This window comes from Carassius auratus, chromosome 31 (assembly GCF_003368295.1).
Source record: "Carassius auratus strain Wakin chromosome 31, ASM336829v1, whole genome shotgun sequence".
Taxonomy (NCBI): Eukaryota; Metazoa; Chordata; class Actinopteri; order Cypriniformes; family Cyprinidae; genus Carassius; species Carassius auratus.
The window spans coordinates 7,676,713-7,703,715 of NC_039273.1; the positions used below are offsets into that span (position 1 = coordinate 7,676,713).

Below are 27,003 nucleotides of genomic sequence, written 5' to 3' on the forward strand. Positions count from 1 at the left end.
GGAGCAGAATAGTATTTTCTGAAATCCTATACATAGCATTGAAGCAGGCAAAACTAAGCGCGCGTCAACCGGACGTCATCGTCTTTTCAAAATAAAAAAGTATTTTCACAGGATGTCGTCATATTTTCAAAATAAAAGTATTTTTTCATACAAAACAGTCTGGCGGTTATTGGGACATTAGACGCGGAGATATTAAGTCCAATAACACATACTTTATAGTGTTAAAATATCTCTATCAGCAGATGAGATAAAGCAGTAGATAAAATACAGATGCATGTTTTATTACAGGATTGACATGAAATATGGTTTAAAGATGCCATACTAGACTGTAAAAATAGCATAACAGGCTTTGATCAATTATATATTTTTTTCCCGATCCTGGTAAAATGTATATTTTTAGTGATGAACAAAACTAATGTAAATGTTTTGTTTTATACTGTTTGTGACTGTATAATGTGAATGAAGGACTGAGAGGGAGAGAGAGGGAGAGAGAGAGGGGTACAAGAGATGCTAGCCGCTCGCCCACCGTAATTCATAGATGCACCGGTCAGAAAACTGTCAAAAAACATGGTACTCCCGCGTGAGATACGTTAGTTTTAATAAAAAATGGCTTTGAAGATATTATGATTTTGTAGTAAATTCCGACGAGTGTGCACTGTGGCGTGCAAACACAGACGCTGTGAATACTTGCAGGTCAGGATCAAAGGTGTGTGAAAACATCTCTTTTCTGCTCTCTAAAAAAAAAAAAGGAAAAAAAGATCTTGTTTTATCTGAAACAGTCGGTTTCAGTATATTTTTTTATACAGTTTCATTTATAACCTTTTTTTAAAAGAACAGAATGTTTTTTTCAACCTTAGTTAAATTGTTTTTAGATTATGTATATTATATAAACTATATAATGTTTTATATATATATATATAAATGTGAAATAACTAAAATGTGTTTTATATTATATAAATTATATAATGTTTTATATATAAATGTGAAATAATTAAAATGTGTTTTCAATCTTTAATTGTTTGAGATTATATAAATTATATAATGTTTATTTATATATATATATATATATATATATATATATATATATATATATATATATATATATATATATATATATATATATATATATATCAATGTGAAATAACAAGCTAACTGACACAAAGTTCAAGCTAACTGACACAAACTTCAAACAACCTAACTGACACAAACTTCAAACAACCTAACTGACACAAACTTCAAACAACCTAACTAACACAAACTTCAAACAAACTAACTGACACAAAGATCAAACAACCTAACTGACACAAACTTCAAAAAACCTAACTATCACAAAGTTCAAACAGATTCTGTCAAAACTACATGATCGATGTGTGGGGAGTCTTTCATGTTCCGTTTAAACTAGCTGTCAAAAAATATAATTTAGAACTAACTAGGTCAATAGGGTAAAACTTTCTGTCAAAACCGCATGATCGATGTGTGGGGAGTCTTTCATGTACAGATTAAACTAGCCGTCAAAACCATGATTTAGAACTAATTAGGTCAATAGGGTACAACTTTCTGTCAAAAACGCATGATCGATGCGTGGGAAGGTCATAGGTTAACCCTTGATCTCATTTGTCCCGCCCATCCATCATAAGGTTACCGGAAGTTCAACCTGTCAAAAGGTCAAAGGTCAAAGTCATAAATCATCTTGACAGAAGCTATAGTATAATAACTACTTATACTTCACACACACACACACACACACACGTTTACACTATTGTTTAAAAATTTGGGGTTGGTAAGAATTTTTTCATGTTTTGGAAAGCTCTCGCTTTCTCACCAAGGCAGCATTTATTTTATTAAAAATGCAATATTTGAAAATATTATTTACATTAACATTTACATTTATTCATTTAGCAGACGCTTTTGTCCAAAGCGACTTCCAAAAATTTTAAATGAATTATTTTCTATTTGAATATATTTTAAGTTAATTTATTCCTGTGATGGTAAGGCTTCATTTTCAGCAGCCATTAATACTACTCATCAGTTTCTCAAGCTCCTTCAAAAATCATAATAGCTAATTGATGCTTAAGAAACATTTAATCTTATTATTGCCAATGTTAAAAACAGTTGTGCTGCTTAAAATGTTTGTCCAAACCTTTTTTTCAGGATTCTTTGATGAATAGAAAGTTCAAACAAACACACTTATTTGAAATTGATCCAGTATATTTTGTAACATTTTATATGTCTGTCAATTGTGATCAATTCAATGTGTCCTTGCTAAATAAAAGTAGTACCTTTATTCATTTTTTAATCTAATTCCAGAGATACCATACCCATCTGTGGGTTTTATTATAATTACTGTCAGGAGGTAGAAACAGGGATCCTAAATGTCCTGCTGGTTGGAAAAATGTGCTAGAAAAAAGTTGAATGTAGCTATAGTTATTTTCCTTTTTTACATTTTAAAACATCCCCTGACATGCCCAACAGAATTTTGTGTCAGTAACTAATTTTGTCCCGTGTGTATAGCTAACCTGCATACACACAAAAACCGACCAGCCTTATCAAGTGTCTATGCCTGATTGATGGAAAGAGTCTTATCTTAGTTCTGTCAGATACTCTCACCATCATCATCACTGCTGTCACCCTCATCTGTGGCTTCTGTTTCAAGATCATGACGACGAGGCCATGGGACAGAGGGTCGTGGTAGCCGGCGCTCCACCCATCCTCTTGCACGCAGTCCTGCGCGGATTACAGGATATGGACCTTGCACAGAGAACACTTTCTTCTCCTACATCAGATACAACAAAATAGACAGTGCATGTTCATTGAGATCTCAATGTCATCATTATTATTTAAAATGCACTTCACTATTTCTATACGATTCCTTCGAATTTTAGAAGCCTAACCTTTATTGCCTTGTCCACTAGACTCTTAGCTGTCTTCAGTCTGTCCCCATTAATCAGAGGCAGATTGACATAATTACAGCGAGCTCTTCCTTCCAAGGGTGGCACTGTGACATATAGCACATAGAAATTCTTTACAAAAAATAATAATAATAAATAGCTGCGTTTATTTTGTGTGTTTACATTTGACAATAGCTGTGTGGGCCAGTTAAAATGACTTCACAAATATAATGAAAATCAACGTATCGAAACATTATCTGAAAGACTCAACTAGCCAAATCACATTTTGAATTCAATCTAATAATGTCATGTTATCTGATATAGAAAAAATAATTATATATATATATATATATATATATATATATATATATATATATATATATATATATATATATATATATATATATATATACAGATAAAAAAAAGAAAAAAAAAGCTTTGTGAATTTAGTATTTTTCATGTTATTACATTGTTTAGAGCATACGAAAAAATTGATTTTTGAAAAATTATATTTTATTCAATAGACATGAAAAGGCAAAAAAAAAATAATAAATGAATTTTTAGGTTTCATGATTTTTTATAATAAAATTTTTATAACGATGATGCTAAACTATGTTATAAAATATATAACAAAATGATTTGATATACCATTAAATTTCCATAAACTGGTCTTCCCATTAAATACAATGTTATCTATACACGGTTCCTAATTAATGTGCTGTTGGGACAGCATGTTGAAAAAAGAAGTGTAATAATGGGTCATTATTGGTCAGATTTTCAGAAAATATATCTAATATTTCATAAGAATATTGATATATCATTTATTTTCCTATTCATTTGTTGTGTCTGCCAAAATGCATTATAAGCATTTTAGTCCTGGTGTCATCTACAGTAGACATGTTTGAAATCAATATCCTGTTTCATAACAGGAAGTCATATTTTGATTTGAAACCCCATAAAAAATTTTCCTGAGATGTTGATTTATGACAAACAATTAGAAAATTAGTCACATTTATAATTTAAATGAGAATTACAAAATATGAGCATATTTTCATTTATCACTAAATTAATGTCAGCCATTTTTAAAGACCAAGCAGAGGGAGTGGTCATGGAGAATCTTCCAAACATTTGGTATCTCTGAAAAGCCCAGAATATGCTTTTTACAGAACACCTTTACAGGACAACACTGTGAAATGTGAGGTCTCCAAGAAATACACAAAAATGTAATGTCCACTACAGAGACAAAAACTCCATAGCCCCAGGAGGATATTGTGAAATAGTATCAGAATTTAAAATGTTTTTTTTTATCTTAATATATTTACATTTTTTATTTATTCGTGTGATCGTAAACTTCAAAAATCATAATAATAAGCTGATTTGGTGCTCAAGAGACATTTATTATTATTATCAATGTTGAAATATAAAAATAATTTAGTGAAAAGTGTTATGCATTAAGGATTCTAAGATAAATATCAAATTTAAAACAAATTTTGTTACATTATAAATGTATTTACTGTCATTGGTAAAATTAAAGTATTAATTTATTTTTACTTGACATCAAACTTATGAATGGTACTGTAACTTCTAAGGTTCTGTCTGTGTCTAAATTAGGCAACATTAGTGGACATCAAAGAAAATATAGGGACATAAAAAATGACTAGTGAAAAAGTGATAAAAGGGTGTATAGCTAATGTATACTGTACCTTGCATATGTTGGTGCATGTTTGATTGAACTCTTGCATCACTCACAAAATGAATCAATCTTTCCCTTTTTAACATAAAGGTAAAAGTAAGATGATTTTAATGCATTGTTTATTGTTCACGCTTTAACTCTCTCACACACACAAATACATATTAAGCCGCAAGTACAATGCATCAATACTTGAACACTTTAATTTATGACTGCCTGGAAACGGCTTTACACAGAAGCTCAGATTCAACACAAAACAGTTTTATGCACATTCCTCCCTGACTAAGTACAACGGCACTGTAACTTACTGAGTTAAATGAATCACAATAGTTAATTTACAACGTATTTCACTTGTTTATAGATCCACTTGTCATTATAAAACTTGAAAAATATCAAAGACACATCACAACCATATTGATTTTGAGATTCGCTGAGCAAACTCACCTGGATTGCGACGTTCACCTCTGGAACTGACACCGGCCAGAAGCCGTCTGTTGAAATCGATAAGGTCACCGGTGCGCCCAGCCACGGCCCGGTAGAGCTGCGGAGAAACTCTCGTTTCAGCACATGCGCACTGTAAACATTCCAGCACCAGCGTGCTGTTTACATCACCCTTAACAACTGTTTCCTGGAAACGGATGACGCCGGGCAAGTCAGGCGGAACGCGCTACGCAACAGTTGTACTCTGAGGAATTCAATATCTAATATCAAAGTCCTTTCATAAACTGTCTCTTCTAATATTCAGATAATTCATACTGGATACTACGGAGCCCAGCATTTTACATTTTACATGATATTTTGTCTAACAAACGTATAATAAGCAGTCGTTTTGAAAGGCACTTGAATTATTTAATGTTCCATTACAGATTGATTGTTAAAGCCTCATTTCAGTTGTCATGTCTACGTATCTTTTAGCTTGGCCAAACAGAAGACAACGTGCACATCACTATTTCATTTCATGATTACTGTAAGACTAAACTGCTCCACACTACTTGGACTGCCTCTAAAATAATTATGTTTTACATTATGTGCAAAAAAAATTTACATGTTTGTGATTACCTGTTCTTTTTTAATGAAGTCAGTCTATGTAAGACTGCATGTGACGCCACTAGATGGCAATGTATGCTAAGGCTTAAAGAAATATTATGATTTATAATTATGAGTTGGATGATCTCAGTTTAGGCTTCTTCGTGTGAAACGGGAATTTAAAACATGGTGTTATATGTCTTCACATAATATTTATTATGGATAGCAGAAAGAAAACAATTAGGCTACTAAAATATATATTTTTAATTTTGTAGATTATTTAATCTAAATATGCAATATAATGATTTTGCGTAGACATAGTAGCGCAAAAATGACGGAAGTGAATAAAATGTCATCGAGTAGCTTGATAATGACGTTTATTCATGCACTTATCACAACAAAAAAAAAACCTGTTCACTAATCAATTACAGCATGTGTGGCTTTGAAAGTAGTTTCCTTGGTCACGCTCATGATTTTTCTCTAATAGCGCATCAACATACAACATGACCTTATCCAGACATCACTTAAGATGTTATTCACATTATTTTTGCTCTCATGAATTACAGAACCTCTAAACTATTTCTGGCGCTTTCCTGTATAGGTGCAAAACCGCATCAATCGAATTACAGCTTCAGCAACAGTCTCGTTTCGAGCTCTCTGATTGGCTGAACGACATATGATGCTGCTACAGGCTGTACCTCTTTCCATGTCCTGGAGAGCGCGCGCGCCTAACAACAGCATTAAAGTATAGACAGGGCAAATGCGCGTGAAGAACTCAATCTTAGTTTGACACAGGATCAAGAATACTTCATGCCATCCTTCTCTAACCGTGTATGCATCAAATGATCTGGAGTTTCTCTACAGGAACTGTTAATCTGATCCGCGTCTTTCTGTAGAAGCTGCAACGACGCACCTTTGACTGCTTCAAATCGGAGTTAACCATGCCTGCCGAAAACAGCGACCAGGAGAGCATGCTGAGCTATCAGGTAATTAAAACGATGCGTACGTATGTGTTTATTGCATTAGCTGATAAGTCTGTTTATACATTTTTATTCCTCCCCTAACTTAAGAATAGAACATATTATGGAGGAAACAGTATATAATGTGCCATATTATGTCATACATCACCATATACATAAGATTTTACAAACACATACAATACAAAACACAAACACATCAGGGCGCCCCATTAGTGCAGGGATCAATAGTACTGTGTGTTCCCTCTTGCCCCCATTACCACAAAATATCTTATCGACGCTGCACTTTCGGTCTATAAATGCATCCCGTTAAAAGTGGTCCGTTCCTATTTCTTCAATGCCTCTGACTCAAACAGATCGTTATGCTTTATTACCTTAATTTGTGCTCCGCGCATGGATGTGTATCATTGCAGTGTTACAGGCACGTGCAGCAGCCGTATTCCCATTGACAGGGACCACAGCTCGCACCACTCGTTTATGAGCCGCCTCACTGACTGCGTGCTTGCCGGTAGGCTGTAGCTGTGGCTTGTCAAGGCTAATGGGCGTTCTTGCAGAGGGATCCTTACTGTCGTTTTGTAATGGGTTTAGCATGGAAGCGCGAGCTAGAAATAGCGCATAATGTATCATTTATTATCTATTACGCTAATGCTTCAAGAGGGTGCCCATAACGCCATGAATTGGTCTGGAAATTAAAGCTTTTAGAAATTGATGGTTTCGTATCAATAGGATTATTGTGCAAAATATGGCTTCCCTTGGGGAGCGCGTACTGTCAGTGTACCCCGTTACCCTCAAATGACCTTGACGCCATCCTCTCCTGAAGGTCCGTATTTAGACTGCAACAGCGCTATTGGTGCAGTTTTTCAGCGCCAAAGTAAACGCAAATGCTTGTAGCTTATCATTTGACATGTTAGTAACCTAACTTCTGGTTTTTTTGAGTACTGCTTCCTGTCATTAAGGCTATGAAAGGATTAATTCACCCAATAAAATAAAAAATATTCTACTCACCCTCTTGTCGTTGACCTATCCTGACTTTATTTCATCTGTGAACACAAAATGAGACATTACAACTAATGGTTTTTAAAGTGAACTTGAGATTTAAAGGAATAGCTCACCCAAAAATGATCCAAAAATGGCCATCAAAGATGTAGTGAAGTGAGTGTAGTGAAGATGCAGATGAATTTGTTTGAACAGATTTAGAAAAACATTGCAATACATCAATTGTCTATCAATGGATCCTCTGCAGTGAATGGGTGCCATCAGAACGAGAGTTGATAAATCCTGATAAAACCATCACAATAATTAACAATTAACAATTATCCACATGACTCAATTCCTGTTTTTGTATTGTGAAATAAAAAGCTGCGTGTTTCTGATAAACAAATCCATCATTCGGATGTTTTTAACTTAAACTGTTGCTTCCTTCTTAAATACAAGTCCTCATATTGCATTCTCTAGTGAAAAAGTCATCTCATCTGAATCAGGAGAGAAATACACAGTTCACTCCATGTTTATAAGTGAAAACAGTCCAAAGGACTGTTATGTGTTTGTAAATATGTTTGTGGATTTTGATATGAGAGGAAAACTGAATGGACTTCTTCACTGGAAGTGTTATTATGAATTATGGAAAGTTAACATTAAAATGCCTTAATTATTTATTTGTTTCTTGAAAACCTCTTTTCGGTTTATAAGACCTTAACTGATAGACTAGATTTGTGTTGATTATTCGTTATTACTGTGTAACGTTTTTAACAGCTGTTTGTACTTTAATTCTGACGGCGCCCATTCACTGCAGGGGATCCATTTGTGAGTAAGTGATGTAATGCAAAATTTCTCCAAATCTGTTCCAATGAAGAAACAAACTTATCGACATCATAAACTATTAATGTAAAGCTAAAAAAAGATGCAAAAGTCTCATTAAAGCCATCCATATATTTGAAGTCTTCTGAATCCATGCAATGGCTTTGTGTGAGTGACAAACAGCCCAAACAGTCATTATTCACTGATTATTTTCCACTCAGATGGGTTGTTAAAAACTACAGCTACCATTGAGTAAACTGGAGAACCAGATCAATCCACTCCATGAACAAGTCATTCAATGGATAAACTGAATCACTGATAAGATCTGACAAAAACATTTGTTCATGAATTGTGCATTGCTGCTTCTCTCATGAATGCCCCAAGGGAAGTTACAGTGATAGTCAAGTTTTTGAGGGAATACAGTGATAGTCAAGATTTGACTTAAAATTAGAAAAAAAGATTTGGAATATATTTTACAGTATAGCACTCAAGTCATATTAATAAACTTTGACAACATTTACAATTTTTGAGTGAATTGTTCTGTTTCTAATTTCAGCTTGAATGATTCACTATATATATCAAAAACATTATGATAGTTAAACAGAGTTTAGCTACTTCTGAACATATTATGTGAGAAAAACTTTATCATCCAGTGGATAGTGACTGTGCAGAGAAGGGGCCTGTGTAAAGCCTCTCTTTGTCAGAGAAATCAATCAATAGTTTTTCCATTTGTTGAGAAATGTGTGTTTAAATAGACACTCTTAGTAGAGAGAGTGAATGTGAGGGAACCACAGAACTGTCTGCCTCCCTTTTCCACACATCTGTCTTGGCTCAATATGTCCATTACATTAATGGAGCCGGAAACTTTTCATTTTAACCCAGATTTCCTTTAAAACTTTAGTTGTTTTTCTAGTCAAATACTGTCTCTCTATCTAAGATGATACTGAACGGTTTCATTTGATACATTATAAGATCATTCTGATCAAATAATTATAATATATTTATATGAGTTTTAATAAAAATTGTGTGTGTGTGTGTGTGTGTGTGTTGAGCACTGATAAGCTAAATTACTAAATAAATCCTCTTAATTTATCATAAAATTACAACATGTTCATATTCAATAAACATTGCCCATTTTGCAAAGATAATACTGTATACATTTTATTGTATATATGTGGAAAAATGGTTGCAATATATTTTCACATCTCAAGAATAACAGGTAGTACTTCAACTCTTTCTCTCTAACCACAATTCTTTATTCCAAGTCTGAATACTGCAGCAAGTTGACCATCTCTCCCAAAACGATGCTTTTAGTGGTTTATTGAAAAATGAACAGTAATCAATAACATACACTTCACACTTATTGAATAACAACATATAAACATTCACTTCAGAGTGGAAATGATGTTAAGGTTTGTGCATGCCTATGTGTGTGTGTGTGTGTCACTGTATTTGTTCAGGCAGACAGGAGCATCTGGAAGTGGCAGAGGTAGTGCTCTGTGTCAAGATTACTAACAGAACTGTCACAGCAATGTGCTAGAGAGCAAGCAAGAAAGAGGAGGAAAGGCAAGGAAATTGCCCATGTGACCTTTGAAGGCAAAAGGGCAATACTGATGTACTGGCAGCCGAGCTGACACTGAGTGTGTAAAGCACACACTGGTAATGACCTCCATCTAAACCATCTAATTTATTTATAAATTTTATCTTCTCTTGCTCTTAGCAAAAAAATTAAACTTTGGTAATTTTGAGATACAAAAAGAAATAAAAAAATAAGGAATAAAGTGGGCCTTACAGTTACATTGAGAGAAATAAAGATATACACTATTATAGTTTGGGGCCAGAAAGACTTTCAATGTACTGTATTTAAAAGAAATTTCTTATGCTAAACAAGAATTAATTTATTTAATAAAAAATACATGCAACAGTAATTTTGTTAAATATTAATACAATAAAATAACAATTTACCATTAAAATAATTGATTATGAAATTGTTATTTTGAACTTCATATATTTGTTGAAAATTATAATTGTTTTTGTTAATTGTAATATTCGAAATTACTTTACTGTCATTATGCACAGTACTGTCATACTGTGCATCCTTGCTGAATAAAAGCATTAGTTTTAATAAAAAAATTATACTGACCCTAAACTTTTGGAATAGCTTAAATTTTCAATTGTGAGAAATACAGTTGTATTTGATATGAAGTCACGATGTGGACTTTAAAGTCAAAATTCCATCTAGCAGTTGTGTTTTTATAGCTCACAGCTGCAAGATAGAAAGTAACAATTAAGAAAAATAAAATCGCAGTTCGGGGAGTGTGAAACTGTTGCCTGGGGATAAGTAGAGGTAAGAAGAAACCATTTTTTTGTGAGTGGAAAATGTCCCTGTGTGAGTGACACACACAGATACTGTACACACAAACGAGTGCCAAGGTGACACAGGAGCAGTCTAGTCAGCTCAAGTGTTTTGTTATTATTTTATGTGCTCATGTCAGACCTATAAAGGGAGAAAGACAAGTAGATATTGAGAGAGGAGTATGACAACAACAGCATAGTGCAGATAATTAAAAATTCATCAACTTGTTCACATGATTAGCTCTATCACTATTTTCTCTGTCCCCCTGGGAAAGTGTTTTAATGACAACAACTACTCAAATGATCCATATTTAGGACAACAGGGCAGTCTGAATGATAGATTTTATGGTTGTCTAGACTGTCACTTAAGTACTGATTACATAAATTACAAAATAAAACAAGTAAGTAATTAGTTAGTTATTGTTCAAAAACCAATAATACGATTAGTGAGATTGATAGTTTATCTAGTCAACTTCAGATATATTTCTACTATTTTATTTAAAATAATAATAAGAAAAAAACATTAAGACAAATGTCTCTTGCAGTTGCATGCATGTGTCAAGCTTTAAGTGTCCTACCAAATATGTAACTTTTTTTAAACAGTATGTAAAGTTTAAAATAGTCGAACCCTTCTAACCAATCTATACAATGACGTCTGTACTCTGGCAATTCCTACCGTCCCATCCTATTGTCGTGCAGTGCAATACATCTGGGAACAAATATTCGTATAACAGTACAGTAACAGTACGTAAGGGCTTTTTAACTGATGGGTCCCCCTTCGCAAAATACAATTTTGCTTGTATTCACACATTTACTCATTCTTTAAAAGGAAAGGAGAGGGTTTGACTGTTGGAACCATTTCAATAAAACGGTTATCATTCAAAATTTAGGTATAGTTACAGTGATTTTGCATTGCAGCTATGTAACATTTAATACCTGGAAATAGAAGCTAAAATAACAGTGAAATCAAATTCGGTAGTCTTACGATTAGAAAAGCATGAAACTTGGCATCATTTTAAGCATTTGTTCTTAAGCCTGTAATAACTGTGGTTCTGGTGGACCTTGATAAGATGCCTTAACCATAATTATATGTTAGTGGGATGTTGGAAACAAGATTGGATGCTATTATAGTGGAAAGCTACTGGTGCTTTTGTTGTAACACACAAGGTAAATTGGTGCTTTTTTTGTAACACGCAATGTAATGCATGACCTCAATGCTGATCCAAACTATGACTGTCAATCGATACCTCATTGATCAAATATACACATAAGCCTCAAGCAAAACAACACAACAGAGCATCATTTGCACAACAGTGAATATAGATCATTTTAAAACAAATGGGTTCATTGAGAAAGATTTTCTTAAATCTATTGTTGTTGTACTGCATTATAAAGTATATTTGTGCCTTCCGTTTGGCCGTATTTATTTATTTACTTCTTTATTTATTTATTATTATTATTTTGATTTCATTTTTTCAGAAAATGTTTAACAGGGTTTATATGAATTATAGGCTTGTGTTTCTGCTGAATAAAGCTGTGAAAACACACTGATGAATCATCTTTGTCATGGAAAGATAGAGGCATCCCAGTGGGATATCACACACACACACACACACACACACACAAACACACACAAATGTAAGCAAGGAAGTGAAGGAAGCCTAATAAATATCAGTGATCTCTGACAGTTTGGGGTAGGGGTTTACAATACCTTTATTCACAGTCAACCACAAAGATCTTATTCTTATATGCAACTTTGATTTAACGTATTTAATGGATTATGTGCCACTGTGCATCTATTTTGCATACATTCACAACTAAACTGCCCAGGATCATGCAATATTTATATACATGTACTATTTTGTGTCTAACAGGTCTGGAGGGTCAAGCAGTTCATGTGCTAAATAAAATATGTATGGTCTAAAGAAAAAATTCAGTACTAACTAATGTACTTTTTTATATTTGATGAAAAATATGCAAAGCATATTGTTTTAATTTGGTAATATTTTTAAGTGTGTCTTTTGACTTTAGTCATTTTGATTAAGTTGAAAGGTCAAATTATGAAAAAAAAATCTTATTTTCCTTTATCATTTGATTAAAGGGGTCATATGATGCGATTTCAGTTTTTCCTTTCTCTTTGGAGTGTTACATGCTCTTTGTGCATAAAAAAGATCTGTAAAGTTGCAAAGACTCAAATCCAAAGAGATATTCTTTCTAAAAGTTAAGACTCGTACAACCCCCCCCACCCCCACCCCCCCCCCCAATGGCTCGTTCTAACACGCCCCCAAATCTCTACATCACTATGTGGGAAGATTTGCATAACACTGTTCACGCAAAGAAAGAGGGCATAATATCCCCACAAATATAGTGAAACATAGAAAAATTACCATGAAACAGGTGAATACATAGTAAATATTATCTTAATATTGAAAATGAAATGCTTTTGTGATTATTAGGTTGTGGGGCTAAAAAACATGTCCTTAGTTGTGTGACATCCCGCAAAAAATAAAAAAATAAACAACACTGTTTTGATGAAGAAAAATAGTTAAGAGTTAGTAAGACTGTATGAAATTTTTCACACTCTCATTAAAACAAGTAAACATGTGTCTTACAGAGGCCTGATGAGGAAGCTGTGGTGGACCATGGTGGCACCAGCTCAGTTCTGAATATCCATTATGAGAAAGAAGAGCTAGAGGGTTAGTATGCATCCACAACACATACTCAGTCATTCGTGTGATACAGTTAACAGGTCAATACAGCCATATTAACTGGAAAATCACAATCTCACCATCTATCTTTTTTCTCAGGTCACAGGACTCTGTGTGTGGGTGTGCGGATGCCCATGGGTAGACAGTCTCATCGTCATCACCGACCGCACAGCTCCAAACACCGCAGGAGAGCTGACAGGATGCAGGCTGGAAGTGAAGCTCAAGAAGACATGAACACAGAAAGTACCACAACATCACACGGTGAGAACGGCAACAACAGCAACTAGTCGAGCAACACTTGTAAGTTCATTCACAGGAAGATGAATCGGAGAATTATATAGGATTCTAAAGTAACCCTCGCAAAAGCACCAAATTCAAAGTACATGTAAGTATATATATAATGCAACAGCTGATCATTTGATATTGCTATTATAAAACAATTTAATGAAAAACAAGTTAGTAAAAAATGTAGAGACAAATTTAGAGTTTAGACACAACATTCACATTTATTTAATCTATTACTGTCTCCTATAGGCACATACACTGTAGTGGCACTACTGAATGAACTGGTGTACTAGTTTAGTAAATGACTTATGAATCATTCATATGGTTATTTTCCCGAATGATTCAGTGTTTTTAAAGATTCTACAGAGCCCCGCACATGACACGCAGGAAAAAATATATAAATTGTGGGCACAATTTACTAATTCGTTCCCTTAATTTACTAAAACGTGACCAAGATTACTATGGCGTTCCCTCGATTTACTATTGCGTTCGCTCGATTTGCTAAATCGTGTGCACGAGGGAATCGAGGGAACGAATTAGTAAATCGTGGCACAATTTACAAATCTACTCAATAGTAAATCCAGGGAATGCTATAGTAATCGTGTGCACATTTTAGTACATTGAGGTCAAAGAATCAAGCTTTATTTTATTTATTTATTAATTTTTCAAGCTTTGCTATCAAATGTAAAATGACTGCTTTACTACCATTACTTAAAGACTTTCTGGAATGTGCAAATACAAACAAGCACAGTGATACATATGGTGACAAGTACTATACAATTAAATTGGATGTTACTCTCGCATATAAATATATATCAGTTGCATATTCTTTCCTCCAAAACAATCTCTCAAAGGTAATACGTAAAAAAGGCGATAAATTCCTTCAAAAAAGTACTCTTTGGACTATTCTTATATTTTCTCAACCCTTGAACCCTTCAACAAAACCTAAAAACATAAACTCATGATATTCATGACAACAAACACAGAAAATTGCTCAGATGAGACTTTTGTTTACTGTGCTTCCGTCCTCTACTTCCTCCCTCACTGTGAAAATATTTTTTTCAAATATCCTCTTCTCTGTGTCTCTCGTTCTTCATATCTTTTTCACAGATACTCCATCCCAGAGGGTTCAGTTTATTCTGGGCACTGAAGAGGATGAGGAGCATGCAGCCCATGACCTCTTCACAGAACTTGATGAAATCTGTGTTAAAGATGGCAAAGATGCAGAGTGGAAGGAAACGGCAAGGTATTCATATGTCCTGCAACATTATGTTCAGTGCTCAAATGTAACTCGGGGTTTTGAATCTTTTAAATGTCACAGACTGCCAAACATGATCATTCTTGTGCAAAACACAGATGTGTTTTCTTGCAATTTCACTAAAGTAATGTACTGTTATATGTATTATCATTTCGTTATTTATTAAAAATATCTATTTTAATATTTGTTATAATTAAAAAGGAAATCTATTATTTATCTATTACTTTATTCATTTTTACATTTTTTACACTGTTTTTCTCTAAACCTTTCCACAGACCCACTAGTACTCCCTTGCGCCCCCCTGGAGGTTCCCAGATCCCAGTTTAAAACTTCTTGGTTATCAAACAACCCTCTGTTGCCTTCTGAGAGTTGAAGTGAGAGTCTGTCTATTTGACTCTCATTGTTCTTTAATACTTCTCAGGTGGTTAAAGTTTGAGGAGGACGTGGAAGATGGAGGAGAAAGGTGGAGTAAGCCGTACGTAGCTACACTCTCTCTCCATAGTTTGTTTGAGCTACGGAGCTGTATCATTAATGGAACTGTTCTGTTGGACATGAAGGCCAGCTGCATCGAGGAAATTGCAGGTCAGTGAAGAGGACAAATTCTAACATAAAAAATTTACATGTCTTTAATTGGGAATATTACAGCAGTGTGGCAAGTGTGTGCTCAGATCCTGTAGTTTAGAAGGCCCACCTGTAACCTCCCATTCCTCCCACTTAGAAACATCCAATCACTCATTAAAAAAACAAAAAACACCCATGGATACTTAGTTAGAGAAACAAGTGGCACAGCTGTCAGCAGCACATGTCACCTTGAAGAGTAGGAAAGATTAAAAATTAAAATAACGGTGAAGCATGTCATTTCTTAGTGTTAAAATCTCCTTTAATGTGAAGAGACAACTATAAGAACGCCATTTGTAGGTCGACTTTAAGATTTAAAAAACTGTAGCTGTTCTTTCAAAATTATGTATGTTCCAGTGGCTCAAAATGTCCAGTAGCATGAGTTTGGCCAAGGACTACCAGTTTGAAAACTATAGTAATTATTGCAATTCTGTTTGGTGGCCACTAGTGGCAAAATTACGCATATATAAAACAAATTCTCATATGTTACTTGTGAGGACGGTAGAGAGCACCTCAGTATGAATACAAAAACAAAACAATTTAAAAATTGCGGCCAGTTTTTATACATAATTCATGACATTTGTGCTTGATAACTCAAATACATTGTTTAATTTTAAATGTATTGATCAATGACTATCTGCCATTGAAGTCTAATAGACACTAATAGACTCACAATGTAACCTGTGTCTTGTCGGCGCATAACTGTTATGATCAGTGTTGCAGCAGTTGTAAGAACAAGATGAATTTCTGGAGAAACAGAAGGACAGTGAGACCAAGGGAGATTAATTATACTTGAAATGTTGGAAGGGAGGTAAAGAGTGAGTGATGCAGATTAACAGTGCTGCATCAGCTCCGACTGGAACTGTGGGAGGTTTTAAAGAAAAAGACAAAGTGAGAGGCTGAGAAAGTATTGCATTGCTTAACATGCTGGATTATAACATATTCATATGAAGTTGACCATCATCATCATAAAGTTTAATCATGCAAACAATAAAAGAAAAAACTAAAAGGACAAGATTATTATTATTATTTTATATTTATATTTTTATATTTATATTTTTGTATATGTATATTATCATACAAGATTGTCTTTCAAAAGTCAATTGTATTTGGTTTGTATTCTCATGTGTAGATGTATAATTTGTTGTGTGTAGATTTGGTGCTTGACCATCAGGAGGCAGCTCATGAACTGGATGACAGTGTGAGAATGAAGGTTCGAGAGGCACTTCTGAAGCGGCATCACCACCAGAGTGACAAGAAGAGGAACAACCTGCTGCCAATGGTCAAATCCCTCACTGACTCAGGCAGGAGACAGAGTGAACCTCATCATATGGACAAGGCGGGTGAGCTAAACTGCATTGCATTTTACATGTGCCTCATAAAGAAATATTATTGGTTAAATACAACATGAGCCCTGTGGATATAACTAAATATTGTTCATTTTCACATCCTGAGTGGTTTCCTTGTAATATGAAAATTAACTGGTTTACTGGGTTTGCATACTCATGGTTGCAGATGAAAAAGTGGATATAACTTGGCTGATAAGTGATTCTACCTATTAGTCTCGTACTAATACTTAATGTTTAAGTTTTATGGTTATACTTTCAAATAATTTACTTAATTTTAATTAAATATATTAGTTCAGTAATATACATATGCATACACCTTTATTTTGGTACTACTGTGTATGGTGTGGATATTGTAGGATGCTGTAGTTATAAGATATGAATCATATTTAATTGTATCTCTCAGGTCCTGCTACTTCTCCCCAGCCTCCACCTACAAACCCAGATTTAAAGAATGGAGCACCGGATAATAGCCAGATGGATCTCAGCAAGGTACTAGAAACACATATCAAGAACAACATCACAAGTTTGTTTAAATTGAACAAACAAACAAAAGTGAATTAATAAATATTAATGAATACTATATTAGTATATAAATAATACATAAATAACACTGCTATGATCTTCTCTCTCTCTAGGTGGACACACATTTCATGAAGAAGATTCCCATCGGAGCAGAAGCTTCCAATGTGCTGGTTGGGGAGCTGGACTTTTTAGAAAGGTCCATCATTGCGTTTGTTCGCCTGTCTCCTGCTGTACTGCTCACAGGGCTCACTGAAGTTCCCATTCCCACTAGGTACAATGTTTGCAAATGCATATATGGAGCTGATAAATCCACTGTAGCAGAATGATCCAAATTTTCAATTTTTACTCTGCAGATTCTTGTTCATTTTGCTTGGTCCTGATGGAAAAGCTCAACAGTACCATGAGATCGGTCGCTCCATGGCCACCATCATGACCGATGAGGTCAATGCATATTATTTTCTCATTGGATATTAATGCATTTAGAAATACCTTTTGTAGAATAAATCAGATTTATAAAATATCTTTATTTTATTTTATATAATGCTATTTTTCCATTATTTAGATTTTCCACGATGTTGCTTATAAGGCCAAGGACAGAACTGATTTGTTAGCTGGTATAGATGAGTTTCTGGATCAAGTGACAGTTCTGCCTCCAGGAGAATGGGACCCTTCTATACGCATAGAACCTCCTAAAAGTGTCCCATCACAGGTATGGGGAAAACCAACAAGTGTGCCTGATGTGATTGATTTGTTGTAATTGATCTATTCCTCTTTTCTCCAAAATAGGAGAAAAGAAAGATGCCTGGAGTGCCGAACGGAACAGCTGTCCCTGTTGAGGAAGAGCCGCATGGAGAACACCATGGACCAGAACTGCAGAGAACCGGAAGGTGTGTGGCCAAGTTTTAACAACATTGTGCAAGACCAAATATCGTCACTAGGATATGAAAACCTGAACTCATCTTCTTTGAGAGGAGCCAAAAACAGTCCTCATGAGGAAAATAGCCTAGTGAACATATTGAATGTATTCAATTTGACAGGTTAGAGGTTTAGGGGATAGAAATGTTTAATTTAGCTCTCGCTGTGTCTCTTCACTCTATCTCTAGGCTGTTTGGAGGACTGATTCTGGATGTGAAAAGAAAAGCCCCATTTTATTTGAGTGATTTTAAAGACGGTCTGAATTTGCAGTGTGTAGCTTCTTTTCTGTTTCTGTACTGTGCCTGTATGTCACCTGTTATCACTTTTGGAGGACTTTTGGGAGAGGCTACAGAAGGACGCATTGTAAGTATGCAAACACACACAGATTTGTTTCTGTGTGGTCTATTAGGCAAAGTCACATAAATATATGTTTGTAATGCAAAACACAGCAGTCATTTGTATTTATGTGTGTGTCAGAGTGCCATTGAGTCTCTTTTAGGAGCGTCTATGACCGGAGTAGCATACTCTCTTTTCGCTGGACAGCCGCTTACTATACTGGGTAGCACTGGACCTGTCCTCGTGTTTGAAAAGATTCTCTTCAAGTTCTGCAAGTCAGTACAGAACAGATTAATATTAATATACTTAATCATTCACTAATCAATCACTCTGACCCAGATTAAATGGTCATTGGTTATTAAAATATATTAAAAAACTCTCTTAAAAAGTAAGTTATTTTCATGGAATGTAGAATATATATTTAAAATATATCTTCTGTATCAATTTAGTATTAATTTACTGATTAAGCCTGCAAAATCTGCAAAATATTTCATATATACCGTATTTTCCGGACTATAAGTCACACTTTTTTTCATAGTTTGGCTGGGCCTGCGACTTATAGTCAGGTGCGACTTATTTATCAAAATTAATTTGACATGAACCAAGAGAAATGAACCAACAGAAAACATTACCGTCTACAGCCGCGAGAGGGCGCTCTATGCTGCCAGAGATGCTGCTCAGTACTCCTGTAGCCTACAATGGAGCGCCCTCTCGTGGCTGGAGACGGTAATGTTTTCTCTTGGTTCTTGGTTCTCTTGGTATTTTTGGACTGATGCGACTTATACTCAGCTGCGAATTACAGTCTGAAAAATACGGTAATCAGATCTTACAGTAACTCACTACTGTATATTGTTTCTCTCCTGTCCGTTTCTCTCCCTTTAGAGATTACGATCTCTCGTACCTATCCCTGCGCACTTGTATCGGTTTGTGGACAGCTTTCCTGTGTCTGATTCTCGTGGCAACGGATGCCAGCTCCTTGGTGTGCTACATTACACGTTTCACAGAGGAAGCGTTTGCTGCACTGATATGTCTTATCTTCATTTACGAAGCACTAGAGAAACTTTTCCATCTTGGAGAACTGTACCCAATCAACAGACATGCCGATCTAGACAAACTAACACTGGCCTAGTAAGTATAAACTTATATTCACAGATGCACACTATGCACCTGCTGGTCAAGTTGGAAGTCAGTAAACAATAATCTTCATCGGTTGTTGCTCATAGACAAAAATGAGATAAAATAAAGAGCAAAGGACTTTTCTGAATAATTGTTTTCCGAAACCAATTTTAACACATTGTATTGTGTGCCTTCAGCTGTAGGTGTGCACAGCCGGATAACCCTAGTAATGAAACACTAGAACTGTGGAATCAAAGGAACATCACAGCCTCTGCAGTGCCATGGAGCAACTTCACTGTATCGGTACTTCGGCCTCCCACATCCTCCCACAATCTTAGCCAGAAACATTCTTCCACCTTAGATGCTCATTTAAAGCAATTCATTCTTTAGCTGGCTGATACAACAGTGGTCATAAATTTATTCTGACACCTACTGGTGTGGATGTATCATCCCACAAAAGTCAAAGTTTTTTGGTTACTGATGCCATTGTAGAAATACCCTGTTCATGTATTACCTATTATAATTTTTTTCCGAAAGTAATGAGATTTCAAAATTCTGGTCAGTGTAATAAAAAAGCGCCACTGATATGACCTAGAGTCTTAATCTCACTTGAGTGTAGATGATTTTGAATATACAGTACCCTTTATCTGTTAGATATATTATAGCATTCATTTTGTTAAATCTTACTGGGAAAAATGCTCCTCTAAATGTGATTTACAGTCAAAGTCCTGTTTTTCAATTTGGTCCCATTACTGCAGTGTTATTTCACAGTGTAGTCTCACACAGATCACATTAAGTGCTAATCCTATTTTCACAGCATGTCGGTTGCCAGTGCAACATGAGCCAAACTTTGTGTGTGTGTGTGTGTGTTGTGGATAGGAGTGTTTAGATCTCCAGGGGCAGTTTATTGGATCTGCGTGTGGACACCATGGTCCCTACACTCCTGATGTGCTCTTCTGGTCGTCCATCTTGTTTTTCGGTACCTTTTTCCTGTCCACCTTCCTGAAACAGTTCAAGACTAGCAAATACTTCCCAACACGGGTGAGGCTTAAATACAAATTAAAATACTCATTCACAAACACTGTTTGCATTCACAGTGTCATTTTCTATACAGTAAATGCAAAGTGTGTACTTGTGTGTTTCTGTGATGTAGGTACGGTCAGTGATCAGTGATTTTGCTGTCTTCCTCACCATTGTTCTCATGGTCCTGATTGATTATTTAATTGGAGTTCCATCCCAAAAATTACAAGTGCCCAGCAAATTCAAGGTAGGGATCATAAACGAATGTGCATACAAACGCACACACTTGTGTTTGTATTTTTTAAACTCTGTATAAAATATATTTGATAAATTGCTTTCTAAGGCTTTTAAATCTTTAATGTGATCAATACTTTGCCAAAAAAAGAAAAAACGTGGTATGACACGTAGTAAAGTATATTTCTTCTGCCCCCTTGTGGATAATCCATGCTTTCTCTTCAAGAAGTAGAAGGATCATTCCAACATTGACCTTTGTGCTATGATCAACATGCGTTTTAGCCTCTATGCTAAGTATTTGTAAGAATCATTTTATATTATTATTAATATTTCAGAATTAATATTTATTGGATATAAGCAATGTGTGCATAATATTGCATGCATCATTTTGTATTTGAGGTATGTTTATTTAAATCATAATTGAAATGCATTTTATTATATATTATTCTAAGCCAAAGTCATTCAATTATATAAATGTGTGCATAATATTGCATGCATCATTTTATATTTGAGGTATGTTTATTTAAATCATAATTGAAATGCACACTCAAACACTCAGTTAACTCATATATTTATGAATGTTTCATGAATGAGGCCCATTGTGTTCAGACAGAAAATAATCAGTAATATTATTTTATAGGGGTTTTTTCATTTTTTGACTTTCTCCTGGTTGTGTTTCCAGCCCACGCGTGATGACCGTGGTTGGCTTATTAACCCTATTGGCCGAAACCCATGGTGGACTGTGCTGGCTGCTCCAATGCCAGCTCTTCTCTGCACCATCCTCATTTTCATGGACCAACAGATCACCGCCGTCATAATAAACCGCAAGGAACACAAACTGCTAGTATGTTAATTTTTCCTAAATTGACCTTTACAGAGGATGTGCGTGTGTGCGCTGATCATATGTAAGTTTGTGCCCCATTTCCTCTACACAGAAAGGCTGCGGGTACCATTTGGATCTTCTGATGGTTGGAGTGATGCTGGCTGTATGTTCCATCATGGGGTTACCCTGGTTTGTTGCAGCAACCGTCCTGTCCATTTCCCATGTCAACAGCCTGAAGCTAGAGTCTGAAAGCGCCGCCCCCGGAGAGCAGCCTCGGTTTCTGGGTATTAGAGAACAGAGGCTGACTGGTTTGGTTATTTTTCTACTCATGGGCTGCTCTGTGTTCATGACTGGAGCATTACAGGTAATTCCAAAAATTCTGTGGTTGTCATATAATATGTATATGGGCCTTCTTAAAGGGGCAGTTGACTCAAAAATTTTAATTCTGTTATCATTTACTGCCCCTCATTTCATTACAGACCTGTATAACTTACTTTCTTCTGCAAAACACAAAAGAAGATATTTCTAAGTAACCAAATGATTTCAAGTCCCCTTTCATAGCATTTTTTGCATATACTAAGAATGTCAATGGAACCCGAAAACGTTTGCTTACTAACGTTACTAACATTTTTTTAAATATCTTATTTTGTGTTCTTCCCTTTAAATTAGGCACACTTGAAATATATATAAAAGTCACTGCATTAGATAACAAAATGTTTTAATGCCTGATTTTTGTTTCACAGTTCATTCCCATGCCAGTTCTCTATGGTGTTTTTCTTTATATGGGTGTCTCATCTCTGAAAGGCATTCAGGTAAACATATTCATCTGATACTAACAATGCATGTGTACACCAACATGTTAATCATTCATCAACTTCTCTGTCCTGTCTTTCTCAGTTTTTTGATCGTCTGAAGTTGTTTGGCATGCCAGCGAAGCACCAACCTGACTTTATTTATCTACGTCATGTTCCTCTGAGGAAGGTTCACCTGTTCACTCTGACCCAGCTTACCTGCCTTGTGTTGCTCTGGGTCATCAAAACTTCCCCTGCTGCAATCGTCTTCCCTATGATGGTACGACCTGAAACGAATAACACATTTATGTTAGTGATGTTAAAATGAAAAATATCAAATATACCTCTACTAGACTAGTATTTTTACAGTATCAGTCTGACTGACTAATAAATTGTATTCTTTCAAAGTCTCACATCATTTTAAATTCATATTTTAAATAAAATAAATAAATGTGTAAATGTTCCATTGATAATCATAGCGAATCCTATTGGTACAGTTTCCATAAATTGTGAGATTTACATTTATACATTTGGCATAAAACTTCCAAAAAGATTAAGGTGTACAATACATTACTTTTGTCAGTTCATGCAATCCCTGGGAATAAAACCCATGGCCTTGGTGTAGCTAGTGCTGTTCTCTACTGTACAGTGGTGAAGGTTGGTTTATGAACCATTGTAATCATACTGTAATAGTCTATTAGTAGCAAATGTGTTTTATCTCCTGTAGGTGCTGGCATTAGTGTTCATCCGTAAGCTTCTGGACTTCTGTTTTTTCAAACGGGAGCTAAGTTACCTTGATGATCTGATGCCTGAGAATAAGAAGAAGAAGCTGGATGATGATTCCAAAAAAGCAGAGGAGGTTTGTGATCCATATGCAAAGTTTAATAAAGCAAAAGGTCATACAGCAAATAGTAGTATAAACATGACAGTATGTATGATGTGCTTAATTTGTACATTTTGCTTTATGGGCAGAAAACTTTTTGGGAACATTTGCCAAAATTATTCGGTAATGTATCCCACCATGCAATGTGTCCTAACCTAGCATTATATTTCATGCATAACAGATGAACCAGAAGTAGTTTTAGCCATATTTTTCTCCTTCTTGTGGAATAAAATCTTCATTTTTGAGATAAACTTATTTTGATTTATGAATTTGCACAAAATGCTTAAAATAAATTTTTTTATAAATCTTTTATATTTCATTTGATGATGTTCTTATTTTATTATTGTTCATTTTATGTATATTATTTCCTTTACTGGATGGCCACAAACAAAATGAAATCATGCGACAGCAGTGCATTGCACTACTATTTAAAACAAAATTCACTTACAAATACTATTTTTAATTACCGGTAAACATTGTAGTAAGATTTTAGTTTCCACCCTGAAAAACCTTAACCCGATCTTGCCATCAAATCATGCTATTTATGAATATAAACTGAAATTAACATATAAACCTAAACTTGCATTGTTTTTTGTCACATGTAATACATAAACACAATGAAGGAGGGTGTTTGTATGTGTTTATATGAGTAGCAGGAATCACAGGAGATGCTGGTTGATGACTCTGAGAAGTTAGAAGACAAAGACACAGTGAAGATCCCCATGGCGAGCAAACTTCTACACTCACCTCGAACCCCAGATCCCAGGTACCACTGTGCTGCAGACCTCCACATCAGAAGCTCTATGATGTGATTCAAAACCTGGAGCCCTGTCCAGTAGTGTTCAAAATAAGCTTAGATCCCACAATGTCCACTGTGTATCTGACTGTGTGTACTTACTAACACTCACCTTTCCATTTCTCCCCTTCCCTTCCCTTCCCTTCACTCCTCCTCTCCTCGACTGTGTCCACCTGCTGTCCAGGACTGATCCCTCTGATATTAACATATCTGATGAAATGTCTAAAACTACTGTATGGAAATCCCTCAATTCCAATCACAAGGACACACAACGCTCAAACACACATAAAAAGGCAAGAACCCTCGCTTTTCCATCCTTTAATGGTCGGTTATTGTTCCACTTCCCTGAATTCCCCTTTTTACCCAAGTGTCTACTACTTTTCTTGATTGTAGATGGGTTCTATTTCTTCATCAGGACAGATTTGAAGAAATTTAGTATTACATTACCAATGGATCATCTGCAGTGAATGGGTGCCATCAGAATGAGAGTTCAAACAGCTGATAAAAACATCACAAATAATACAAACCACTCCATAATAATGCTTCCTCCAGTAAAAAAAAAAAAAGTCCATTCCCAGTTGTCATCTCATATAAATATTCACTGACATTTATGTTCTGGACTATTTTCACTTGTAAGTAGTGCCTGTCTGAGCTGATTTCTCTTCTGATTCACCATTTTTCACTGGATACACCAATGTTATGAATAAAGGATATTTAGCCTGGAGCAGCAGTTTACTGTTAAAAACATCTTTATGATGAATTTGTTCAGATTTATGCTTCACAAGATGTCAATTAAAGAGCTGGCGTTTACTTGTGTGGATTGAGTGAAGTGTAGATTATTGTGATGTTTTTATCAGCTGTTTGGACTCTCATTCTGATGGCACCCATTCAATGCAAAGAAAGTGGTAAGCAAGTGAAGCGATGCTAAATTCCTCCATGTGTGTTCTAATGAAGAAACAAACTCATCTACATATTGGATGGCCTGAGGGTAAGTTTTCTGGTGAATAATTCCTTTAAGTTTTAATTATTATATTACAAATTGGGTTTGAACTGCTAAAAAGTTTTGAGTTTAACATATATATATTATCTCTGTATGTTTCTCTTGGCAGGAAGTTCCGTGAAGTAATCGCACAGAAAGAAGAAATTACATTCTTGGCGTCAGTTGTTTGAAATTCAGCCGACTTAACAAAAAGCAGCCATGTGCTAAAAACATACAAATATTAGTTCACTCTTTTCCACTGTTTCTCACACACATGCGTTCACACACGTGTGTATAGCTGTATGTTGGTGTGTCAGTGTGTGTGTGAATATGTTCCCTCCTACCAAATCCAGGTTATTTTTAATGTTTAGTTGGGTTTTAGCAGACATAGGCGTCTCTGTGCTGTGCAGTAGTGTACATGTATTTTTATTTATTATTATTTGTATTTTTTTGGTAATTGTCTGGTTTAAATGTTCTTATTTTAACTATATACTTGCTGTAGATATTACTGTATATGAGTGGTTTGTCAATTGTCAAAAATCCATGATAATCATGCGTATTTAAGCCAAATGGCCAATCAGAATAATAACCTCAGTTATTACTATTTTTGTGCCAGTATAAATAGCCATCAGTTACATTAGACCAACTTGGCCATGAACCAAATCGTTCCTTATCCAGTAGATGGAATTTTTATTGCGTGTTGTATTGAAACTTGTTTAATATTGAGCAATAAAAGGCTTCTATATGGTTAGGTCACTAGGGACACTGATAGACAAGTATGAACTCTGTCGTGATTGTTTTTACCATCATTTTAATGTCACCCCTCCCCTACCTGTAAGAACAGAGTGGTTGAAATGTTCATTTAGATGCACAATCCAAATTTAAGGCACAAGGGTTGAGGGCAAACTGGACTGTTCAGGTTTTCATACGAAGACCATTTCCAGTAATAAGCCATCTTCTCCAGACTACCTCCCCACACTCGTAAAACTCCCACAGAAGTTTCAGCACTAAACTTTCTTAGTTTCAGAAATAACACTTTATTTACAGTTGCACTTTGTGTAGATATATATTAATATGATTTTATATTTTGAAGGGAATTAATATATAGAGTATACCAGTGTAATACAATTATTTTAAGTAAAGAATTTTCTTTTTTATATAAATGTATTTTAATAAAATGAGCAGATATAGTAAGACAATGGCTGTTATTATGAATGGGTTAACGCTACTTTTCTTACAGGACCAGTTGTCTGTAAGTTGTAATTTCACCTTATTAAACTGCCTTTAGATGAGAATGTCACATTTAATATGGAATGTTGGAATGCTTTGGAATGTTGAGGAATGAGGAATTTTCCCAGCATGACATTAAGCAACTAAATTATCTATACTGTCCCCTCCATGGCTTTCTTGTTTATTGGGATGTTGTCATTTACTTGATTGTACATGTTATCTTAATGCTGGGATGTACTCAAAGAGAATGTCTGTTTCACTCTAATAAATTCTAGATTTTCTGAATGAGATTAACCTGCTAAGAGTTGTGCCTTCTTACGTGTTTCTCAACAAATGGTCGGTAGGTTACAGTTCTTTACTAAATGATGCATAATGTCTTTGATATTTGCAGCTGAAAGAAGGTCAAG

General features: G+C 35.1%; 2 protein-coding genes across 3 annotated transcripts in view; one reads left to right on the forward strand and one right to left on the reverse strand.

Annotated features, from left to right (window-relative positions):
• Positions 1-7,052, reverse strand: part of LOC113050389 (tubulin monoglycylase TTLL3-like) — a 26,760-nt gene extending 19,708 nt beyond the window's left edge. Inside the window, exons 1-4 of one of the 2 annotated variants that reach the window (XM_026213311.1) lie at positions 6,956-7,052; positions 5,023-5,119; positions 2,892-2,995; positions 2,608-2,773 (exon numbers count right to left, since the gene is read on the reverse strand). In XM_026213311.1, coding sequence (XP_026069096.1) covers positions 2,608-2,773; positions 2,892-2,995; positions 5,023-5,119; positions 6,956-6,976 — 388 coding nt within the window. In that variant the 5' untranslated portion in view covers positions 6,977-7,052. Of the gene's footprint in view, positions 1-2,607; positions 2,774-2,891; positions 2,996-4,591; positions 4,657-5,022; positions 5,125-6,955 lie in introns of those variants that run through there. The other variant, XM_026213312.1, reaches the window with a different exon arrangement.
• LOC113050387 (electroneutral sodium bicarbonate exchanger 1) lies at positions 6,310-26,164 on the forward strand. Its single transcript, XM_026213307.1, has 25 exons — positions 6,310-6,590; positions 13,348-13,429; positions 13,541-13,702; positions 14,837-14,972; positions 15,406-15,566; positions 16,757-16,945; positions 17,355-17,440; positions 17,587-17,744; positions 17,827-17,914; positions 18,036-18,182; positions 18,260-18,360; positions 18,577-18,751; positions 18,866-18,999; positions 19,607-19,852; positions 20,038-20,143; positions 20,720-20,881; positions 20,994-21,107; positions 21,777-21,938; positions 22,030-22,281; positions 22,661-22,729; positions 22,815-22,988; positions 23,436-23,567; positions 24,245-24,357; positions 24,572-24,680; positions 25,497-26,164. Exons 1-25 carry the CDS (start codon positions 6,546-6,548, stop codon positions 25,506-25,508), a joined length of 3,315 nt encoding a protein of 1,104 aa, XP_026069092.1. The 5' UTR covers positions 6,310-6,545; the 3' UTR covers positions 25,509-26,164.
• The last annotated feature ends 839 nt before the right edge of the window (positions 26,165-27,003 follow it).

Bases quoted from the DNA above. Each gene is read 5' to 3' on its own strand.
- LOC113050387 (XM_026213307.1), top strand. From the start codon at position 6,546: ATGCCTGCCGAAAACAGCGACCAGGAGAGCATGCTGAGCTATCAG. The intron at 15,567-16,756 runs GTCAGTGAAGAG...TGTTGTGTGTAG, and splicing joins CTGCATCGAGGAAATTGCAG to ATTTGGTGCTTGACCATCAG. The intron at 17,745-17,826 runs GTACAATGTTTG...TTTACTCTGCAG, and splicing joins GAAGTTCCCATTCCCACTAG to ATTCTTGTTCATTTTGCTTG.